At 41.6% G+C, this 22136-nt stretch overlaps 1 protein-coding gene across 1 annotated transcript in view; it reads left to right on the top strand.

Moving 5' to 3' along the window:
* The window catches only part of rdgA (retinal degeneration A), a 243246-nt gene that overhangs the window by 156003 nt on the left and 65107 nt on the right, over positions 1 to 22136 (top strand). The window contains exons 11-13 of the mRNA XM_071670254.1: positions 6428 to 6527; positions 13004 to 13188; positions 18072 to 18219. Coding sequence (XP_071526355.1) covers positions 6428 to 6527; positions 13004 to 13188; positions 18072 to 18219 — 433 coding nt within the window. The remainder of the gene's footprint in view (positions 1 to 6427; positions 6528 to 13003; positions 13189 to 18071; positions 18220 to 22136) is intronic.

Below are 22136 nucleotides of genomic sequence, written 5' to 3'. Positions count from 1 at the left end.
GATCCTCCACTTATCCCTATCCTTACATGCCTCTCTCGCATACACCATTCCACGTATTCTTGCATGAGGTAAGGTTGACAAAGAGGACATATTTGTCAGAAGTGGAGGTAATGAGGAGATTGGAGAAACCGAATTAGAGATGGAAGGATGGAGTGAAAAAGATTTTAAGTGATCGAGGCCTGAATGAGAATAAGGACAAAAGGCAGTCATGGGATAGAGAGAATTAGAATAATGTGGTATACTGGGGTTGACATGTTATCAGTGGACTAAACCAGGGCATATGAAGTGTCTGGAGTAAACCATGGAAAGGTCTATGGGGCCTGTTTGTGGATAGGGAGCTGTAGTTTCAGTGCATTACACATGACAGCTATTGAATGGATGAGCAGATGCAGCCTTTCTTCATCTTTTCCTGGTGCTACCTTACTAATGTGGAGAAACAGTGATCAAGTTTGAAAGTATGAATATATATATATATATATATATATATATATATATATATATATATATATCTTTCTTTCTTTCAAACTATTCGCCATTTCCCGCATTAGCGAGGTAGCGTTAAGAACAGAGGACTGGGCCTTTGAGGGAATACCCTCACCTGGCCCAATTCTCTGTTCCTTCTTTTGGAAAATTAAAAAAAAAACGAGAGGGGAGGATTTCCAGCCCCCTGCTCCCTCCCCTTTTAGTCGCCTTCTACGACACACAGGGAGTACGTGGGAAGTATTCTTTCTCCCCTATCCCCAGGGAATAGGGGAGAAATGTATATATATATATATATATATATATATATATATATATATATATATATGGATCTGGAGAAGGCATATGATAGAGTTGATAGAGATGCTCTGTGGAAGGTATTAAGAATATATGGTGTGGGAGGAAAGTTGTTAGAAGCAGTGAAAAGTTTTTATCGAGGATGTAAGGCATGTGTACGTGTAGGAAGAGAGGAAAGTGATTGGTTCTCAGTGAATGTAGGTTTGCGGCAGGAGTGTGTGATGTCTCCATGGTTGTTTAATTTGTTTATGGATGGGGTTGTTAGGGAGGTAAATGCAAGAGTTTTGGAAAGAGGGGCAAGTATGAAGTCTTTTGGGGATGAGAGAGCTTGGGAAGTGAGTCAGTTGTTGTTCGCTGATGATACAGCGCTGGTAGCTGATTCATGTGAGAAACTGCAGAAGCTGGTGACTGAGTTTGGTAGAGTGTGTGGAAGAAGAAAGTTAAGAGTAAATGTGAATAAGAGCAAGGTTATTAGGTACAGTAGGGTTGAGGGTGAAGTCAATTGGGAGGTGAGTTTGAATGGAGAAAAACTGGAGGAAGTGAAGTGTTTTAGATATCTGGGAGTGGATCTGGCAGCGGATGGAACCATGGAAGCGGAAGTGGATCATAGGGTGGGGGAGGGGGCGAAAATTCTGGGGGCCTTGAAGAATGTGTGGAAGTCGAGAACATTATCTCGGAAAGCAAAAATGGGTATGTTTGAAGGAATAGTGGTTCCAACAATGTTGTATGGTTGCGAGGCGTGGGCTATGGATAGAGTTGTGTGAGGAGGATGGATGTGCTGGAAATGAGATGTTTGAGGACAATGTGTGGTGTGAGGTGGTTTGATCGAGTAAGTAACGTAAGGGTAAGAGAGATGTGTGGAAATAAAAAGAGCGTGGTTGAGAGAGCAGAAGAGGGTGTTTTGAAATGGTTTGGGCACATGGAGAGAATGAGTGAGGAAAGATTGACTAAGAGGATATATGTGTCGGAGGTGGAGGGAACGAGGAGAAGTGGGAGACCAAATTGGAGGTGGAAAGATGGAGTGAAAAAGATTTTGTGTGATCGGGGCCTGAGCATGCAGGAGGGTGAAAGGAGGGCAAGGAATAGAGTGAATTGGATCGATGTGGTATACCGGGGTTGACGTGCTGTCAGTGGATTGAATCAGGGCATGTGAAGTGTCTGGGGTAAACCATGGAAAGCTGTGTAGGTATGTATATTTGCGTGTGTGGACGTATGTATATACATGTGTATGGGGGTGGGTTGGGCCATTTCTTTCGTCTGTTTCCTTGCGCTACCTCGCAAACGTAGGAGACAGCGACAAAGCAAAAAAGAAAGAAAAAAAAATATATATATATATATATATATATATATATATATATATATATATATATATATATATATATATATATATATATATATATATATATATTTTTTTTGCCGCTGTCTCCCGCGTTTGCGAGGTAGCGCAAGGAAACAGACGAAAGAAATGGCCCAACCCACCCCCATACAAATGTATATACATATGTCCACACACACAAATATACATACCTACACAGCTTTCCATGGTTTACCCCAGACGCTTCACATGCCCTGATTCAATCCACTGACAGCACGTCAACCCCGGTATACCACATCGATCCAATTCACTCTATTCCTTGCCCTCCTTTCACCCTCCTGTATGTTCAGGCCCCGATCACACAAAATCTATTTCACACCATCTTTCCACCTCCAATTTGGTCTCCCACTTCTCGTTCCCTCCACCTCCGACACATATATCCTCTTGGTCAATCTTTCCTCACTCATTCTCTCCATGTGACCAAACCATTTCAAAACACCCTCTTCTGCTCTCTCAACCACGCTCTTTTTATTTCCACACATCTGTCTTACCCTTACGTTACTTACTCAATCAAACCACCTCACACCACACATTGTCCTCAAACATCTCATTTCCAGCACATCCATCCTCCTGCGCACAACTCTATCTATAGCCCACGCCTCGCAACCATACAACATTGTTGGAACCACTATTCCTTCAAACATACCCATTTTTGCTTTCCGAGATAATGTTCTCGACTTCCACACATTCTTCAAGGCTCCCAGAATTTTCGCCCCCTCCCCCACCCTATGATCCACTTCCGCTTCCATGGTTCCATCCGCTGCCAGATCCACTCCCAGATATCTAAAACACTTTATTTCCTCCAGTTTTTCTCCATTCAAACTTACCTCCCAATTGACTTGACCCTCAACCCTACTGTACCTAATAACCTTGCTCTTATTCACATTTACTCTTAACTTTCTTCTTTCACACACTTTACCAAACTCAGTCACCAGCTTCTGCAGTTTCTCACATGAATCAGCCACCAGCGCTGTATCATCAGCGAACAACAACTGACTCACTTCCCAAGCTCTCTCATCCCCAACAGACTTCATACTTGCCCCTCTTTCCAAAACTCTTGCATTCACCTCCCTAACAACCCCATCCATAAACAAATTAAACAACCATGGAGACATCACACACCCCTGCCGCAAACCTACATTCACTGAGAACCAATCACTTTCCTCTCTTCCTACACGTACACATGCCTTACATCCTCGATAATAACTTTTCACTGCGTCTAACAACTTGCCTCCCACACCATATATTCTTAATACCTTCCACAGAGCATCTCTATCCACTCTATCATATTCCTTCTCCAGATCCATAAATGCTACATACAAATCCATTTGCTTTTCTAAGTATTTCTCACATACATTCTTCAAAGCAAACACCTGATCCACACATCCTCTACCACTTCTGAAACCACACTGCTCTTCCCCAATCTGATGCTCTGTACATGCCTTCACCCTCTCAATCAATACCCTCCCATATGATTTACCAGGAATACTCAACAAACTTATACCTCTGTAATTTGAGCACTCACTCTTATCCCCTTTGTCTTTGTACAATGGCACTATGCACGCATTCCGCCAATCCTCAGGCACCTCACCATGAGTCATACATACATTAAATAACCTTACCAACCAGTCAACAATACAGTCACCACCTTTTTTAATAAATTCCACTGCAATACCATCCAAACCTGCTGCCTTGCCGGCTTTCATCTTCCGCAAAGCTTTTACTACCTCTTCTCTGTTTACCAAATCATTTTCCCTAACCCTCTCACTTTGCACACCACCTCGACCAAAACACCCTATATCTGCCACTCTGTCATCAAACACATTCAAGAAACCTTCAAAATACTCACTCCATCTCCTTCTCACATCACCACTACTTGTTATCACCTCCCCGTTTGCGCCCTTCACTGAAGTTCCCATTTGCTCCCTTGTCTTACGCACTTTATTTACCTCCTTCCAGAACATCTTTTTATTCTCCCTAAAATTTAATGATGCTCTCTCACCCCAACTCTCATTTGCCCTTTTTTTTCACCTCTTGCACCTTTCTCTTGACCTCCTGTCTCTTTCTTTTATACATCTCCCACTCAATTTCATTTTTTCCCTGCAAAAATCGTCCAAATGCCTCTCTCTTCTCTTTCACTAATACTCTTACTTCTTCATCCCACCACTCACTACCCTTTCTAATCAACCCACCTCCCACTCTTCTCATGCCACAAGCATCTTTTGCGCAATCCATCACTGATTCCCTAAATACATCCCATTCCTCCCCCACTCCCCTTACTTCCATTGTTCTCACCTTTTTCCATTCTGTACTCAGTCTCTCCTGGATATTGATTGAGAGGGTGAAGGCATGTACAGAGCATCAGATTGGGGAAGAGCAGTGTGGTTTCAGAAGTGGTAGAGGATGTGTGGATCAGGTGTTTGCTTTGAAGAATGTATGTGAGAAATACTTAGAAAAGCAAATGGATTTGTATGTAGCATTTATGGAACTGGAGAAGGCATATGATAGAGTTGATAGAGATGCTCTGTGGAAGGTATTAAGAATATATGGTGTGGAAGGCAAGTTGTTAGACACAGTGAAAAGTTTTTATCGAGGATGTAAGGCATGTGTACGTGTAGGAAGAGAGGAAAGTGATTGGTTCTCAGTGAATGTAGGTTTGCGGCAGGGGTGTGTGATGTCTCCATAGTTGTTTAATTTGATTATGGATGGGGTTGTTAGGGAGGTGAATGCAAGAGTTTTGGAAAGAGGGGCAAGTATGAAGTCTGTTGGGGATGAGAGAGCTTGGGAAGTGAGTCAGTTGTTGTTCGCTGATGATACAACGCTGGTGGCTGATTCATGTGAGAAACTGCAGAAGCTGGTGACTGAGTTTGGTAAAGTGTGTGAAAGAAGAAAGTTAAGAGTAAATGTGAATAAGAGCAAGGTTATTAGGTACAGTAGGGTTGAGGGTGAAGTCAGTTGGGAGGTGAGTTTGAATGGAGAAAAACTGGAGGAAGTGAAGTGTTTTAGATATCTGGGAGTGGATCTGGCAGCGGATGGAACCATGGAAGCGGAAGTGGATCATAGGGTGGGGGAGGGGGCGAAAATTCTGGGAGCCTTGAAGAATGTGTGGAAGTCGAGAACATTATCTCGGAAAGCAAAAATGGGTATGTTTGAAGGAATAGTGGTTCCAACAATGTTGTATGGTTGCGAGGCGTGGGCTATGGATAGAGTTGTGCGCAGGAGGATGGATGTGCTGGAAATGAGATGTTTGAGGACAATGTGTGGTGTGAGGTGGTTTGATCGAGTAAGTAACGTAAGGGTAAGAGAGATGTGTGGAAATAAAAAGAGCGTGGTTGAGAGAGCAGAAGAGGGTGTTTTGAAATGGTTTGGGCACATGGAGAGAATGAGTGAGGAAAGATTGACCAAGAGAATATATGTGTCGGAGGTGGAGGGAACGAGGAGAAGAGGGAGACCAAATTGGAGGTGGAAAGATGGAGTGAAAAAGATTTTGTGTGATCGGGGCCTGAACATGCAGGAGGGTGAAAGGAGGGCAAGGAATAGAGTGAATTGGAGCGATGTGGTATACTGGGGTTGACGTGCTGTCAGTGGATTGAATCAAGGCATGTGAAGCGTCTGGGGTAAACCATGGAAAGCTGTGTAGGTATGTATATTTGCGTGTGTGGATGTATGTATATACATGTGTATGGGGGTGGGTTGGGCCATTTCTTTCGTCTGTTTCCTTGCGCTACCTCGCAAACGCAGGAGACAGCGACAAAAAAAAAAATATATATATATATATATATATATATATATATATATATATATATATATATATATATATATATATATATATATATCTTTCTTTCTTTCATACTATTCGCCATTTCCCGCATTAGCGAGGTAGCGTCAAGAACAGAGGACTGGGCCCCTGAGGGAACATCCCCATGTGGCCCCCTTCTCTGTTCCTTCTCTTGGAAAACTAAAAAAGAAAATGAGAGGGGAGGATTTCCAGCCCCCCGCTCCCTTCCCTTTTATATATATGGCAGGAAGGTAAGGCATGAAATGCTGCTACATGTTAATAGTTTCACCATTATTATCACTGTATTTTGCAAGACTCCTCCATACTCTAGTGCTTTCAATTCAGTTTACAATCTCTTTCCTTCACCCTCTTGTCGTCTATCTCTTTTCTTCCTTTTTTCCCCTCAACTTTCTGTTCCCCATTTAGCCCAGATATCATCATATTAAAGCATTGACCATATTATTACCATTTGCTAATGCAATGCTTGTTACTGGCAGCTATGGATCAGGAACCCATCCCTGGAACCGAAGCACCGGAATAGAGCAACATACTGATGATGGCATCATTGAGGTCATTGGCCTCACCACATACCAGATGGTGAGTATAAAGGCCCAGAGGCTTCCTGGTCATTTTGATCAGTATACTTAGTCGCTGTCTCCCGCACTAGCGAGGTAGCCCAAGGAAACAAACGAAAGAATGGCCCAATCCAACCACATACACATGCATATACATAAATGCCCACACATGCACATATACATACCTTTACATTTCAACGTGTGCATACATATACGTACACAGACATATATTTATATTCATTTTGCTTTGTCACTATCTCCTGCGTTTGCGAGGTAGCGCAAGGAAACAGACGAAAGAAATGGCACAACCCACCCCCATACACAATGTACACACACACACGCCCACACACGCAAATATACATACCTATACATCTCAATGTACACATATATATACACACACAGACACATACATATATACCCATGCACACAATTCACACTGCCTGCCCCTATTCATTCCCATCGCCACCTCACCACACATGGAATACCATCCCCCTCCCCCCTCATGTGTGCGAGGTAGCACTAGGAAAAGACAACAAAGGCCCCATTCGTTCACACTCAGTCTCCAGTTGTCACGCAATAATGCCCGAAACCACAGCTCCCTTTCCACATCCAGGCCCCACACAACTTTCCATGGTTTACCCCAGACGCTTCACATGCCCTGATTCAATCCACTGACAGCACGTCAACCCCGGTATACCACATCGATCCAGTTCACACAGACATATGTATATATATATATATATATATATATATATATATATATATATATATATATATATATATATATAATGTAGGTTTGCAGCAGGGGTGTGTGATGTCTCCATGGTTGTTTAATTTGTTTATGGATGGGGTTGTTAGGGAGGTGAATGCAAGAGTTTTGGAAAGAGGGGCAAGGATGAAGTCTGTTGGGGATGAGAGAGCTTAGGAAGTGAGTCAGTTGTTGTTCGCTGATGATACAGCGCTGGTGGCTGATTCATGTGAGAAACTGCAGAAGCTGGTGACTGAGTTTGGTAAAGTGTGTGAAAGAAGAAAGTTAAGAGTAAATGTGAATAAGAGCAAGGTTATTAGGTACAGTAGGGTTGAGGGTGAAGTCAATTGGGAGGTGAGTTTGAATGGAGAAAAACTGGAGGAAGTGAAGTGTTTTAGATATCTGGGAGTGGATCTGGCAGCGGATGGAACCATGGAAGCGGAAGTGGATCATAGGGTGGGGGAGGGGGCGAAAATTCTGGGAGCCTTGAAGAATGTGTGGAAGTCGAGAACATTATCTCGGAAAGCAAAAATGGGTATGTTTGAAGGAATAGTGGTTCCAACAATGTTGTATGGTTGCGAGGCGTGGACTATGGATAGAGTTGTGCGCAGGAGGATGGATGTGCTGGAAATGAGATGTTTGAGGACAATGTGTGGTGTGAGGTGGTTTGATCGAGTAAGTAACGTAAGGGTAAGAGAGATGTGTGGAAATAAAAAGAGTGTGGTTGAGAGAGCAGAAGAGGGTGTTTTGAAATGGTTTGGTCACATGGAGAGAATGAGTGAGGAAAGATTGACCAAGAGGATATATGTGTCGGAGGTGGAGGGAACGAGGAGAAGAGGGAGACCAAATTGGAGGTGGAAAGATGGAGTGAAAAAGATTTTGTGTGATCGGGGCCTGAACATGCAGGAGGGTGAAAGGAGGGCAAGGAATAGAGTGAATTGGAGCGATGTGGTATATCGGGGTTGACGTGCTGTCAGTGGATTGAATCAAGGCATGTGAAGCGTCTGGGGTAAACCATGGAAAGCTGTCTAGGTATGTATATTTGCGTGTGTGGACGTATGTATATACATGTGTATGGGGGTGGGTTGGGCCATTTCTTTCGTCTGTTTCCTTGCGCTACCTCGCAAACGCGGGAGACAGCGACAAAGCAAAAAAAAAAAAAAAGAAATATATATATATACACATATAGATATTCATACTTGCTGCCTTCATCAGTTCCCATTGCCACCCCACCACACATGAAACAGCACTCCCCTCCCCCCACATGCATGAGAGGTAGCGCTAGGAAAAAACAACAAAGGCCACATTTGTTCACACTCAGTCTCTAGCTGTCATGTGTAATGCACTGAAACCACAGCTCCCTTTCCACATCCAGGCCCCACAAAACTTTCTATGGTTTACCCCAGATGCTTCACATGCCCTGGTTCAATCCATTGACAGCATGCCGACCCTGGTATACCACATCATTCCAATTCACTCTATTCCTTGCATGCCTTTCACCCTCCTGTATGTTCAGGCTCCGATTGCTCGAAATCTTTTTCACTTCATCCTTTCACCTCCACTTTTGGTCTCCCACTTCTCCTCATTCCCTCCACCTCTGACGCTTATCCTCTTTGTCAATCTTTCCTCACTCATTCTCTCCATGTGACCAGACCATTTCAAAACACCCTCTTCTGCTCTCTCATTCACACTTTTTATTACCGCACATCTCTCTCACCCTTTCATTACTTACTTGATCAAACCACCTCACACCGCATATTGTCCTCAAACATCTCATTTCCAACACATCCACCCTCCTCTGCACAACTCTATCTATAGCCCACGCCTCACAACTATATAACATTGTTGGAACCGTTGCTCCTTCAAACATACACATTTTTGCTTTTCAAGATCACGTTCTCAACTTCCACACATTTTTCAACGCTCCCAGAACTTTCGCCCCCTCCCCCACCCTATGATTCACTTCCACTTCCATGGTTCCATCCGCTGCCAAATCCACTCCCAGATATCTAAAACACTTCACTTCCTCCAGTTTTTCTCCATTCAAACTTACCTCCCAATTGACTTGTCCCTCAACCCTATTGTACCTAATAACCATGCTTTTATTCACATTCACTCTCAGCTTTCTTCTTTCACACACGTCACCAAACTCAGTCACCAGCTTCTGCAGTTTCTCACCCGAATCAGCCACCAGCACTGTATCATCAGCGAACAACAACTGACTCACTTTCCAAGCTCTCATCTACAACAGACTGCATACTTGCCCCTCTTTCCAAAACTCTTGCATTCACTTCCCTAACAACCCTATCCATAAACAAGTTAAACAACCATGGAGACATCAAGCACCCCTGCCGCAAACCGGTATTCACTGAGAACCAATCACTTTCCTACTCGTACACATGCCTTACATCCTTGATAAAAACTTTTCATTGCTTTTAACAGCTTGCCTCCCACACCATATATTCTTAATACCTTCCACAGAGCTTCTTTATCAACTCTATCATATGCCTTCTCCAGATCCATAACTGCTACAAATAATCCCCCCCCCAAACACACACACACACACACACACACACACACACACTCATAGCAAGGTAGTGCCAGGAAAAGACAAAAAAAGGCTGTCATTTGTAATGCACCAAAACCACAGCTCCCTTTCCACATCCAGGCCCACAGACTTTTCCATGGTTTACCCCAAATGCTTCACATGTCCTGGTTCAGTCCAATGACAGCACATCAACCCCGGTATACCACATCATTCCTATTTCTTGCACACCTTTCACCCTCCTGTATGTTTAGGCTCTGATTGCTCAAAATCTTTTTCACTCCATCCTTCCACCTCCAATTTGGTCTCCTGCTTCTCCTTGTCCCCTCTACCTCTGACACATATATCCTCTTTGTCAATCTTTCCCTACTCATTCTCTCCATGTGTCCAAACCATTTCAACACACCTTCTACTCTCTCAGCCGAACTCTTTTCATATGCACACATCTCCCTTACCCTTTTATTACTTACTTGATCAAACCATCTCTTACCACATACTGTCCTTAAGCAGTTCATTTCCAACACATCCATCCTTCTCTGTACCACCCATCTATAACCCATGTCTTGGAACCGTATAATATTGTTGGAACTACTATTCCTTCAAACATACCCATTTTTGCTCTCCCAGATGATGCTGTCTTTCCACACATTCTTCATCACTCACAGAACCTTTGCCACCTCCCCCATCCTATGCCTCACTTCTACTTCCATAGTTCCATTCACTACCAAGTCCACTCCCATATGTCTAAAACACTTCACTTCCTTTAATTTATCTCCATGCAAATTTACATCCCAACTAACTTGTCCCTCAATCCTGCTGAACCTAATAACCTTGCTTTTTTTTCACATTTACTCGCAACTTTTTCCTTTCACACTCTTTTGCAAACTCATTCACCAACTTCTGCAGCTTCTTGCTCAGATTAACTACTAGAGCTGTTTCATCAGCAAACAACAACTGACTCACTTCCTAGGCCCTCTCATCCCCAACAGACTGCATACTTGCCCCTCTCTGGAAGACTTGCATTTAACTCCCTGACCACCCCATCCATAAACAAATTAAACAACCATGGTGACATCACACACCCCTGCCGCAGATCGACCTTCACTGAGAACCATTCACTCTCCTCTCTTTCCACTCACCCTTATCAAAAAATTTCTCACTGCTCTTAGCAGCTTACATCCCACACCATATATTCTTAAGACTTACCACAAAACATCTCTTTTCTATCCTATCCTATGCCTTTTCCATATCCATAAATGCCACATACAAATCCTGTTTTTCTTAAGTATTTCTCACACAGATTCTTCAAGGCATACCCCTGATCCACTCATCCTCTACCACTTCTGAAACCACCCTGCTCTTCCCCAATTTGAAGCTCTATATATGCCACCACCCTCTCAGTCAATATCCTACCATACAATTTACCAGGCACACTCAACAAACTTAAGCCTCAGCAGTTTTAACATTCACCTTCATCCCCTTTTCCTGTATACAGTGGCACTATACATGCATTCTGCCAATCCTCAGGTACTTTACCTTGATCCATACATACACTGAATATCCTTACCAACTAATCAGCAACACAGCCACCCACTTTTTTAGTAAGTTCAACTGCAATACCATCCACACCAGCCACCTTGCCACATATCATCTTCTGCAAAGCTTTCATCACCTCTTTTCTCTACACCAAACCACTCTCCATGACTCACTTCTCATACCACTCTGATCTAAACACCCTACATCTGCCACTCTATCATCAAACACATTTAGTAGTGCTTCAAAATACTCAATCCATCTCCTCCTCACTCCATTACTATCTGTTATCACTTTCCCTTTTGCTCTCTTCACTGATGTCCCCATTTGCTCTGTCATTTGCAGATTATATACCTCCTCCAAAGCATCCTTTTAATCTCCCTAAAGTCTAATGATACTTTCCCTCCCCAATTCTCATTTTCCCTCTTTTTCAACCTCTGCACCTTTCTCTTGACCTGCTACTTTTTCTTACACATCTCCCACTTATTTGCACTCCTTCCTTGTAAGTACTGCCAAAATGCCTCTCTTTTTTCTTTTACTAGCAACTTTACTTCTTCATCTCACCACTCACTACCCTTTTTAATTGGCTTACCTCCCACTTTTCACATGCCACATACATCTCTTGCACATGCCATCACTACTTCCCTAAATACCTCTCATTCCTCACCCACTCCCCTCACTTCATTTGCTCTCCATTTTAAATTCATTCTCTCCTGATATTTCTTTACACAAGTCTCCTTTCTAAGTTCACTTGCTCTCACCATTCTTTTTCCATGACATTTTCTCCTCTCTTTCAAAATCTTCAACAAATCGTCTCCCTCATCTCCACAAGAGAATGATCAGACATCCCACCAGCTGCCTCTCTTAGTACATTTACATCCAAAAGTCTCTCTTGTATATGCCTATCAATTGATACATAATGTAATAATGACCATCTCTCTTACTCACATATGTATACTTGTGTTAATGTGTTTTGTCTGTGTTATGTTTCCAAGGGATGGGGAGCTCTGTGAGTATAGGTTGGTGAAACGTAAGGCAGTGATAGGCATTTTGTTTTGGCTTTAGGGTTAGTGATTATTTAAGGAATGGTTTGGGAGGGAAGAATTGAATGCCGGGCATGTTGAGTTGGAATTGCATAGGGAGGTTCTCTGTTTTATTGTGTAAGTGTTAAGTACTTGAGGTTGCTAAGCAGCCAGTGATTGTTCTGAGTGCTTTTTTTTTTTTTTTTTTTTTTTTTTTTTTAGTTTGCAGCTTTGTTACATTTACATTTGAGAGGGAGGAAAACTAGGCTGGTGAGGCATACTTTAGAATGAAATGGATGAGTTGTTTGTTGAGGATGCTAAGTGATTCTTGTATATATCCAAATATGATGCCAGTTCATGTTATGAGGGTATTTTGTGTGTGTATTGCTTTATTATTAATGTTATTGCTTTGAGAATTGAATGTCATATGTGAGTGTTTGCTTGAGGTGACTGATGGATGTGAGCTGGATTTGTGTCTGCCAGGGGTGGGAAGAGTAATTGCAGATTTCTTTGGAGATACAGGCATTCTATTCTGGGTGTACCATTATTCCAGTTGTGTAATTTATCCCTGTTTGTTTTTCTCTGTGGTGTCACTAGGAACTTCGTTCAGTGAGGCTAGAAATGTTGAATTAGCTTGTCTTTCTTTCCAGCCACTTTTACAGGCGGGTGGTCATGGAACGACAATCTGTCAGTGCAAGAGAGCCAGGATTATCACCAAGAAGACCATCCCCATGCAAGTGGATGGTGAGGCAGCCAGGGTCAACCCTAGCATCATAGAGCTCACACATCTCAACAAGGCCTCCATGGTGACAAAGAAAAAGGCTAAGTCTGTCACGTATGTTGAAATCTTGTATTTACATAACAGAAAAAAAGAGCTCTATTTGATTGCCTGTTTGTAATTATAGTACTTATTAAACAGAATGGAGAGGGAGCTCTACACTTGTAGGACCCCATCTCTTAAACTCAATTTATTTAGGTGTTTGTATATTGTATGCATTCAGAGTTTCATCATTTAGCTTACTCTGTTCATGCATAATTCTGTTACTGTGAAATATAAGCAGTTACCTATTTGTATTGTAAGGGATGGGGTTCCATCTCTTGAACTGGCTCTACTATCATACAGCTTTTTAAACCTCTGTACACTGCTCACATTTACTATATCCTCATGCAGTTTTTTTACATTCATCCACCACTCTTATGCTATAAAAGTACTTCTTTACATCATTTTTAACAAGTTTCGTGCTTAGTATCATGCTATGGCCTTTGGTTGTTGTAGCCTTACATCTTTAGAAGAACTGTATATTAACATCGTAAATCTGGTTTACAAACTTTAAAGATTATGATTGGGTTAATTGGCTCCCCAATTTTCCATAATACTCAGCACCCAGAATTCTGGAGCCATCTTTGTTGCCCCTCTGTGGATCTTCTTTTTTAGCACTTTATGCTTCTCTTGGTGCTGTGACCATAGTTAAGAAGTACACTTTAGTTTTGGTCTTATGTCGGGTGTGAATAGCTTGGTGAATATTTCCTTATCTATGAATTCTAAGAATTTAAGTTTCAATAGTTGGTCTCCTACATGGGACTAGCTACAGGTTAGGGATGATGGTGAACCCCAACCATCTCACAACCAGATTCCTGTAGCTTATTTCCAGCTATATACTGATATAGAAGCCTTTTGCCATAATCTATCCTCATTACTTTACTTTGGTTGAACTTCAACAACCATGTGTCAAAATAATTCTAAAGTCTGTCAAGGTCACCTTTTAAGTTGATGCAATCCTCCTTTCTTTTCACCTCCCTTGTGGTCCTTACATCATTTGCAAACATAATGAGGCAGGAGTCCAAACCTTCTGGCAAGTTATTCAAATAGATGAAGAAGAGAAATTGTCCCAGAACAGAATCCTATGATACTCCGCTAGTGACTTCAGCCCATTGTATGACAAACTCCTCTGATATGCATCCTTTCTTCCCTTCCACAAAGATCTCTTTTCTATCAAATGAGTCTTCCATTTTTCCTGCCTTGTAATCAAGGCACCTATATAAGACACTTTCATTACTTTCAGTCAATCCAGATACAAACAACCCACCCAGCCCTTTTGTTTGCCCAAAACAGAGCTCACTCATTAAAATCTAAGAAGTTGTGCACATGACCCCCTGTCTCTATAGCCATTTGATTTCAGGTAGGTAATTTCTTATCTGCAGGTAGTCAACTTTTTGATTATCTTTTCCAGTACTTTACAGCTCACATTCATCAGGGAGATTGGTCTGTAGTTCAGCACGTTTTTCCTAGTTTTCTTTCCTGTAGAGATTTCACATTTGCCTTCTTCAACTCCCTTAGCACTTTTTCTGTCTCCAGCAACACCTTGAACAGAATTTGAAGTAGTTTATAAAGTATATTTGTACACATTCTCAGCACATTTGGTAAAATTTCATCAGAACTGTGAGCCCACTTTGGGCCAAGTCCCTTACTAAATATTCTGTTAACCCCTTATTGTCTTGAAAGATATTTACACAAGTTTAGTGTTTTTAGATAGATGTTTATGCATCTAGTTTCATACTTTAATTTCATGGCCATGTTCCAATCCTAGATAGATGTTTATGCATCTAGTTTCATATTTTAATTTCATGGCCATGTTCCAATCCTGGGTGGTGACTTAGGTGACAGTGCATGATAATTCCTTCCTGCAGTTAGTCATCCTCCAACTATGCCAATGAGAGGACATTTCCCAGATTCTTCAAGGTAGGAAATTAAGCACATTTGAATTAGACTTAGAGGGTGAAGCTGAAAATGATCCTGAATAATTTGATAGTGATGATCTGTTATGGATCACATAGAGAATGACTTTATGGACGCTGACTCTTCCAGCACTGAAAGGTTACCAAGATGAGGCAGAAGGTTTACTCACAAATATTGGAAGCAGTGTTTCCCACATCTTCCTGACCTTGACAACACTGTCTGACTGACACTTCTGGTAAATCAGTGACCCACATTGAATTTATACGAATGGATTCTTTATATGAGGTAAAACATGATAATATTTTTGTTCATACTTGATCGCTGTTTCCCACATTAGAAAGGCAGCAGCAGGAACAGACAAAAAAAGGCCTCATCCACTCACATCCATTCTCTAGCTATCATATGATAATAATTTTAATAAATTTTTTTGATTTACGCAAAGTATATCATAAAACATAGTAATTGGCAAATTGACACTCAGGCCCTATTCCAGCACTTTTTTTTTTTTTTCGGATATTGTACTGAAGCATCTAGGAAACTTTTACACATACTGGTAGTGAAAGTAGTGGATGTAATGTACTTTTGAATTGATTTTTTAAAGTTTTTATGAATATCTCTAATATTGTAGTTTTAGACACATTTAATCTACTAAGTTTTCCTTTCAAACCCTCATAATTCACATTTTTCAGGTTGTTTAAAAATGTTTTTGATGTTTTATTTTAAAAGATATTCATGCAATTGAAAAAAATCCACGTCATAAATATTTATTCTCTACTACTTTCACAGTGATTATGTGTATAAATTTTGCAGGTGTTTCAGCACAACCTACTAATGCAGGAGTAAGGACTGATTGTGAAGTGACCTACAACTGCACTTGTTTTATTGTTTATTTTACTTACACCAGACTACTGACTACTGATTATCATCATGTTTTATCTCATATACATTCTCAGTCTTTCCTTGCTGCAATCAGTGTGATTCATTGATACTTTTCATATCAGCAAAAAAGAAAGTTTGTGAAATTACTAACAGTAACAGTCAAAGAAAGTGTTGTCCATTTAAGGCAGATACAGGCAACACTATTACCATTTTGGCTAGAAAACATCCTGCCTCATTTTGATTAACTTTTGATGTCTGTAAAATCACTCTCTACACAAGCTAAAGACAGATCATTACCATCAAATAATTCAGATTCATCATCTGCCTGAACATCTGAAGTTAGCTAAAGGCTTCTCAATTTCCTCTCTAGAAAACAATGGAAAATATGTTCTCATTGGTATGGCTGAAGGGTTACTGATTGTGGAGAAAAAGTAACTTGCTTTGCCACCTTAACGCCATCCACTTTTGGTGTGCAGTCTTGATGATGCAAAATTCAGTGAGAAAGTATCCATCTAGAGGCATTGCTTAAATGGTGTAAATATTTAAACTTAGTGAGATGTTAAAGAGTTAATGTCTTTCCTAGATATTTTGATGCATTCCAAGACCTCTCTTTTATTTCATTTTATTGATGTTAGGGATTTAGTGTCTTCCACTCTGAAGACACTCACTTTTGGACTTGTCTTTCCATCCCACACAAATCCTTATATCATCCTTTATAATTCTTCCTTCTGAATCCCATAGCCAAATTAGCTGCTTACTCGTGGTGAATCTATGGAAAAGTTTTGGACTTTCTAACTAGTCCACAGTATCTTTTTCAAAGTTTATTTGTTCCTCCTTTCTTATCCTGCTATACTTGTTCCTTTTTCTCTTATATTTTACAAATGCTGGCTGGCTGGAGTTCTGCCTAATCTCCACAGCGTATCTCCAAGTCCCCTTGCTTTTGGAAGTCTTTTATTGAACCATTCTTTTTTCTTAGTCTTCCCTCTGTATTTGAGGGCATAAGTACCAGTGTTCCTACTCCTTTCCTGTAAATTTCACAGAATCTTTTACATTACCGTGGTTACTGGCTACTTAATTGTTTCTCAGCTTATGTTAGCATAGAAATTGTCAAAGTCCATATAGGCCCCACATATATCTGTTTCTCCTCTTTAACTTTTGTTGCACCTCTGCTCTTTTATATCCTCGTTTACTGCATAATCAAAATTAAGCATGTGGATGTGTCAGAAATTACATACTTGAGGACAGTATGTAGTGTGAGGTGGTTTGATTAAGTAATAAAAGGGTAAGAGAGATGTGTGGAAATAAAAAGAATGTGGTTGAGAGAGCAGAAGAAGGTGTGTTGAAATGATTTGAACACATGGAGAGAACGAGTGAGAAAAGATTGACAAAGAGGATATATGTGTCAGAGGTGGAGAGAACAAGGAGAAGCGGGAGACCAAATTGGAGGTGGAAGGATAAAGTGAAAAAAATTTTGAGTGATTAGGGCCTGAACATACAGGAGGGTGAAAGGCATGCAAGGAATAGAGTGAATTAGAACGATGTGGTATATGGCGGTTGAAGTGTTGTCAATGGATTGAACCAGGGCATGTGAAGCATTTGGGGCAAGGCATGGAAAGGTTTGGGACCTGGATGTGGAAAGGGAGCTGTGGTTTTGGTGCATTTCGTATGACAGCTAGAGATTGGGTGTGAACAAATGTGGCCTTTTTTTTTGTCTTTTCCTGGTGCTACCTTGCTACATGGGCAAATAGGGTGGAGGAATACTGGAGGGGGAGGAATAGTGGAAGAATACATGGAATGGTTTATGTGAGGGAGGTATGTAAGGGCAGGGATAAGTGGAGACTCTTTTGCTGTGGCCACCCCTTGATGGGACTTTGACAGGCAAATAGTATTCATAGAGGCCATTAGATCTTAGCAGACAAAGAATTAGATGTGTACCATTTGCTGAAAACAGCAATAGGTATAGAATTTTTCCTTATAAAATCAAGCAGTCTGTAGTTTCGTAGCATGGACATCTCTGAGAACAGATGTGTTTATAATGCAGAACTGATTCACTTCATGACACCAGCATCTCTGTATGATCTCAACCCATCTTTTTCCCACAGGATGCCACATTTGGAACAACTTCGACTACAGGTGTCGAGGATTACCATGTTTGACTATGAGCAACATCATTATGATAAAGAAAAACTGCGTAGTGCCTCCTCTCCCCTTGGCCTTATCATGATAGACCAAGATGCTGATCTTGAGCAGGTAAGATGGGAGAAGAATTTGCATATGATGAAGTAGAATTTACTTCATAATCAAGGAAACTTGATTATATATATATATATATATATATATATATATATATATATATATATATATTTTTTTTTTTTTTTTTTTTTTTTTTTTTTTTGCTTTGTCGCTGTCTCCCGCATTTGCGAGGTAGCGCAAGGAAACAGACGAAAAAAATGGCCCAACCCATCCCCATACACATGTATATACATACGTCCACACATGCACATATACATACCTACACATCTTTCCATGGTTTACCCCAGACGCTTCACATGCCTTGATTCAATCCACTGACAGCACGTCAACCCCGGTATACCACATCGCTCCAATTCAATCTATTCCTTGCCCTCCTTTCACCCTCTTGCATGTTCAGGCCCCGATCACACAAAATCTTTTTCACTCCATCTTTCCACCTCCAATTTGGTCTCCCTCTTCTCCTCGTTCCCTCCACCTCCGACACATATATCCTCTTGGTCAATCTTTCCTCACTCATTCTCTCCATGTGCCCAAACCATTTCAAAACACCCTCTTCTGCTCTCTCAACCACGCGCTTTTTATTTCCACACATCTCTCTTACCCGTACGTTACTTACTCGATCAAACCACCTCACACCACACATTGTCCTCAAACATCTCATTTCCAGCACATCCATCCTCCTGCGCACAACTCTATCCATAGTCCACGCCTCGCAACCATACAACATTGTTGGAACCACTATTCCTTCAAACATACCCATTTTTGCTTTCCGAGATAATGTTCTCGACTTCCACACATTCTTCAAGGCTCCCAGAATTTTCGCCCCCTCCCCCACCCTATGATCCACTTCTGCTTCCATGGTTCCATCCGCTGCCAGATCCACTCCCAGATATCTAAAACACTTCACTTCCTCCAGTTTTTCTCCATTCAAACTCACCTCCCAATTGACTTGACCCTCAACCCTATTGTACCTAATAACCTTGCTCTTATTCACATTTACTCTTAACTTTCTTCTTTCACACACTTTACCAAACTCAGTCACCAGCTTCTGCAGTTTCTCACATGAATCAGCCACCAGCGCTGTATCATCAGCGAACAACAACTGACTCACTTCCCAAACTCTCTCATCCCCAACAGACTTCATACTTGCCCCTCTTTCCAAAACTCTTGCATTCACCTCCCTAACAACCCCATCCATAAACAAATTAAACAACCATGGAGACATCACAGACCCCTGCCGCAAACCTACATTCACTGAGAACCAATCACTTTCCTCTCTTCCAGCACATCCATCCTCCTGCGCACAACTCTATCCATAGCCCACGCCTCGCAACCATACAACATTGTTGGAACCACTATTCCTTCAAACATACCCATTTTTGCTTTCCGAGATAATGTTCTCGACTTCCACACATTCTTCAAGGCTCCCAGAATTTTAGCCCCCTCCCCCACCCTATGATCCACTTCTGCTTCCATGGTTCCATCCGCTGCCAGATCCACTCCAGATATCTAAAACACTTCACTTCCTCCAGTTTTTCTCCATTCAAACTCACCTCCCAATTGACTTGACCCTCAACCCTACTGTACCTAATAACCTTGCTCTTATTCACATTTACTCTTAACTTTCTTCTTTCACACACTTTACCAAACTCAGTCACCAGCTTCTGCTGTTTCTCACATGAATCAGCCACCAGCGCTGTATCATCAGCGAACAACAACTGACTCACTTCCCAAGCTCTCTCATCCCCAACAGACTTCATACTTGCCCCTCTTTCCAAAACTCTTGCATTCACCTCCCTAACAACCCCATCCATAAACAAATTAAACAACCATGGAGACATCACAGACCCCTGCCGCAAACATACATTCACTGAGAACCAATCACTTTCCTCTCTTCCTACACATACACATGCCTTACATCCTCGATAAAAACTTTTCACTGCTTCTAACAACTTGCCTCCCACACCATATATTCTTAATACCTTCCACAGAGCATCTCTATCAACTCTATCATATGCCTTCTCCAGATCCATAAATGCTACATACAAATCCAATTGCTTTTCTAAATATTTCTCACATACATTCTTCAAAGCAAACACCTGATCCACACATCCTCTACCACTTCTAAAACCACTCTGTTCTTCCCCAATCTGATGCTCTGTACATGCCTTCACCCTCTCAATCAATACCCTCCCATATAATTTACCAGGAATCCATAAACAAATTAAACAACCATGGAGACATCACACACCCCTGCCGCAAACCTACATTCACCAAGAACCAATCACTTTCCTCTCTTCCTACACGTACACATGCCTTACATCCTCGATAAAAACTTTTCACTGCTTCTAACAACTTGCCTCCCACACCATATATTCTTAATACCTTCCATATATTATATATATATATATATATATATATTTATATTTATTTTTTTTTTTTTTATACTTTGTCGCTGTCTCCCGCGTTTGCGAGGTAGCGCAAGGAAACAGACGAAAGAAATGGCCCAACCCCCCCCATACACATGTATATACATACGTCCACACACGCAAATATACATACCTACACAGCTTTCCATGGTTTACCCCAGACGCTTCACATGCCTTGATTCAATCCACTGACAGCACGTCAGCCCCGGTATACCACATCGCTCCAATTCACTCTATTCCTTGCCCTCCTTTCACCCTCCTGCATGTTCAGGCCCCGATCACACAAAATTTTTTTCACTCCATCTTTCCACCTCCAATTTGGTCTCCCTCTTCTCCTTGTTCCCTCCACCTCCGACACATATATCCTCTTGGTCAATCTTACCTCACTCATCCTCTCCATGTGCCCAAACCACTTCAAAACACCCTCTTCTGCTCTCTCAACCACGCTCTTTATATTTCCACACATCTCTCTTACCCTTACGTTACTCACTCGATCAAACCACCTCACACCACACATTGTCCTCAAACATCTCATTTCCAGCACATCCATCCTCCTGCGCACAACTCTATCCATAGCCCATGCCTCGCAACCATACATCATTGTTGGAACCACTATTCCTTCAAACATACCCATTTTTGCTTTCCGAGATAATGTTCTCGACTTCCACACATTCTTCAAGGCCCCCAGAATTTTTGCCCCCTCCCCCACCCTATGATCCACTTCCGCTTCCATGGTTCCATCCGCTGCCAGATCCACTCCCAGATATCTAAAACACTTCACTTCCTCCAGTTTTTCTCCATTCAAACTCACCTCCCAATTGACTTGACCCTCAACCCTACTGTACCTAATAACCTTGCTCTTATTCACATTTACTCTTAACTTTCTTCTTCCACACACTTTACCAAACTCAGTCACCAGCTTCTGCAGTTTCACACATGAATCAGCCACCAGCGCTGTGTCATCAGCGAACAACAACTGACTCACTTCCCAAGCTCTCTCATCTCCAACAGACTTCATACTTGCCCCTCTTTCCAAAACTCTTGCATTTACCTCCCTAACAACCCCATCCATAAACATATATTTATTGTTTGTTTAATTTGTTTATGGATGGGGTTGTTATGGAAGTGAATGCAAGAGTTTTGGAAAGAGGGGCAAGTATGAAGTCTGTTGTGGATGAGAGAGCTTGGGAAGTGAGTCAGTTGTTGTTCGCTGATGATACAGCGCTGGTGGCTGATTCATGTGAGAAACTGCAGAAGCTGGTGACTGAGTTTGGTAAAGTGTGTGAAAAAAGAAAGTTAGGAGTAAATGTGAATAAGAGCAAGGTTATTAGGTACAGTAGGGTTTAGGGTGAAGTCAATTGGGAGGTAAGTTTGAATGGAGAAAAACTGGAGGAAGTAAAGTGTTTTAGATATCTGGGAGTGGATCTGGCAGCAGATGGACCATGGAAGCGGAAGTGGATCATAGGGTGGGGGAGGGGGCGAAAA

The sequence above is a fragment of the Panulirus ornatus genome, chromosome 15 (genome assembly GCF_036320965.1).
Source record: "Panulirus ornatus isolate Po-2019 chromosome 15, ASM3632096v1, whole genome shotgun sequence".
NCBI lineage: Eukaryota > Metazoa > Arthropoda > Malacostraca > Decapoda > Palinuridae > Panulirus > Panulirus ornatus.
The sequence above is the reverse complement of the archived record's forward strand: the minus strand, read 5'-3'. Positions and strand labels throughout refer to the sequence as shown.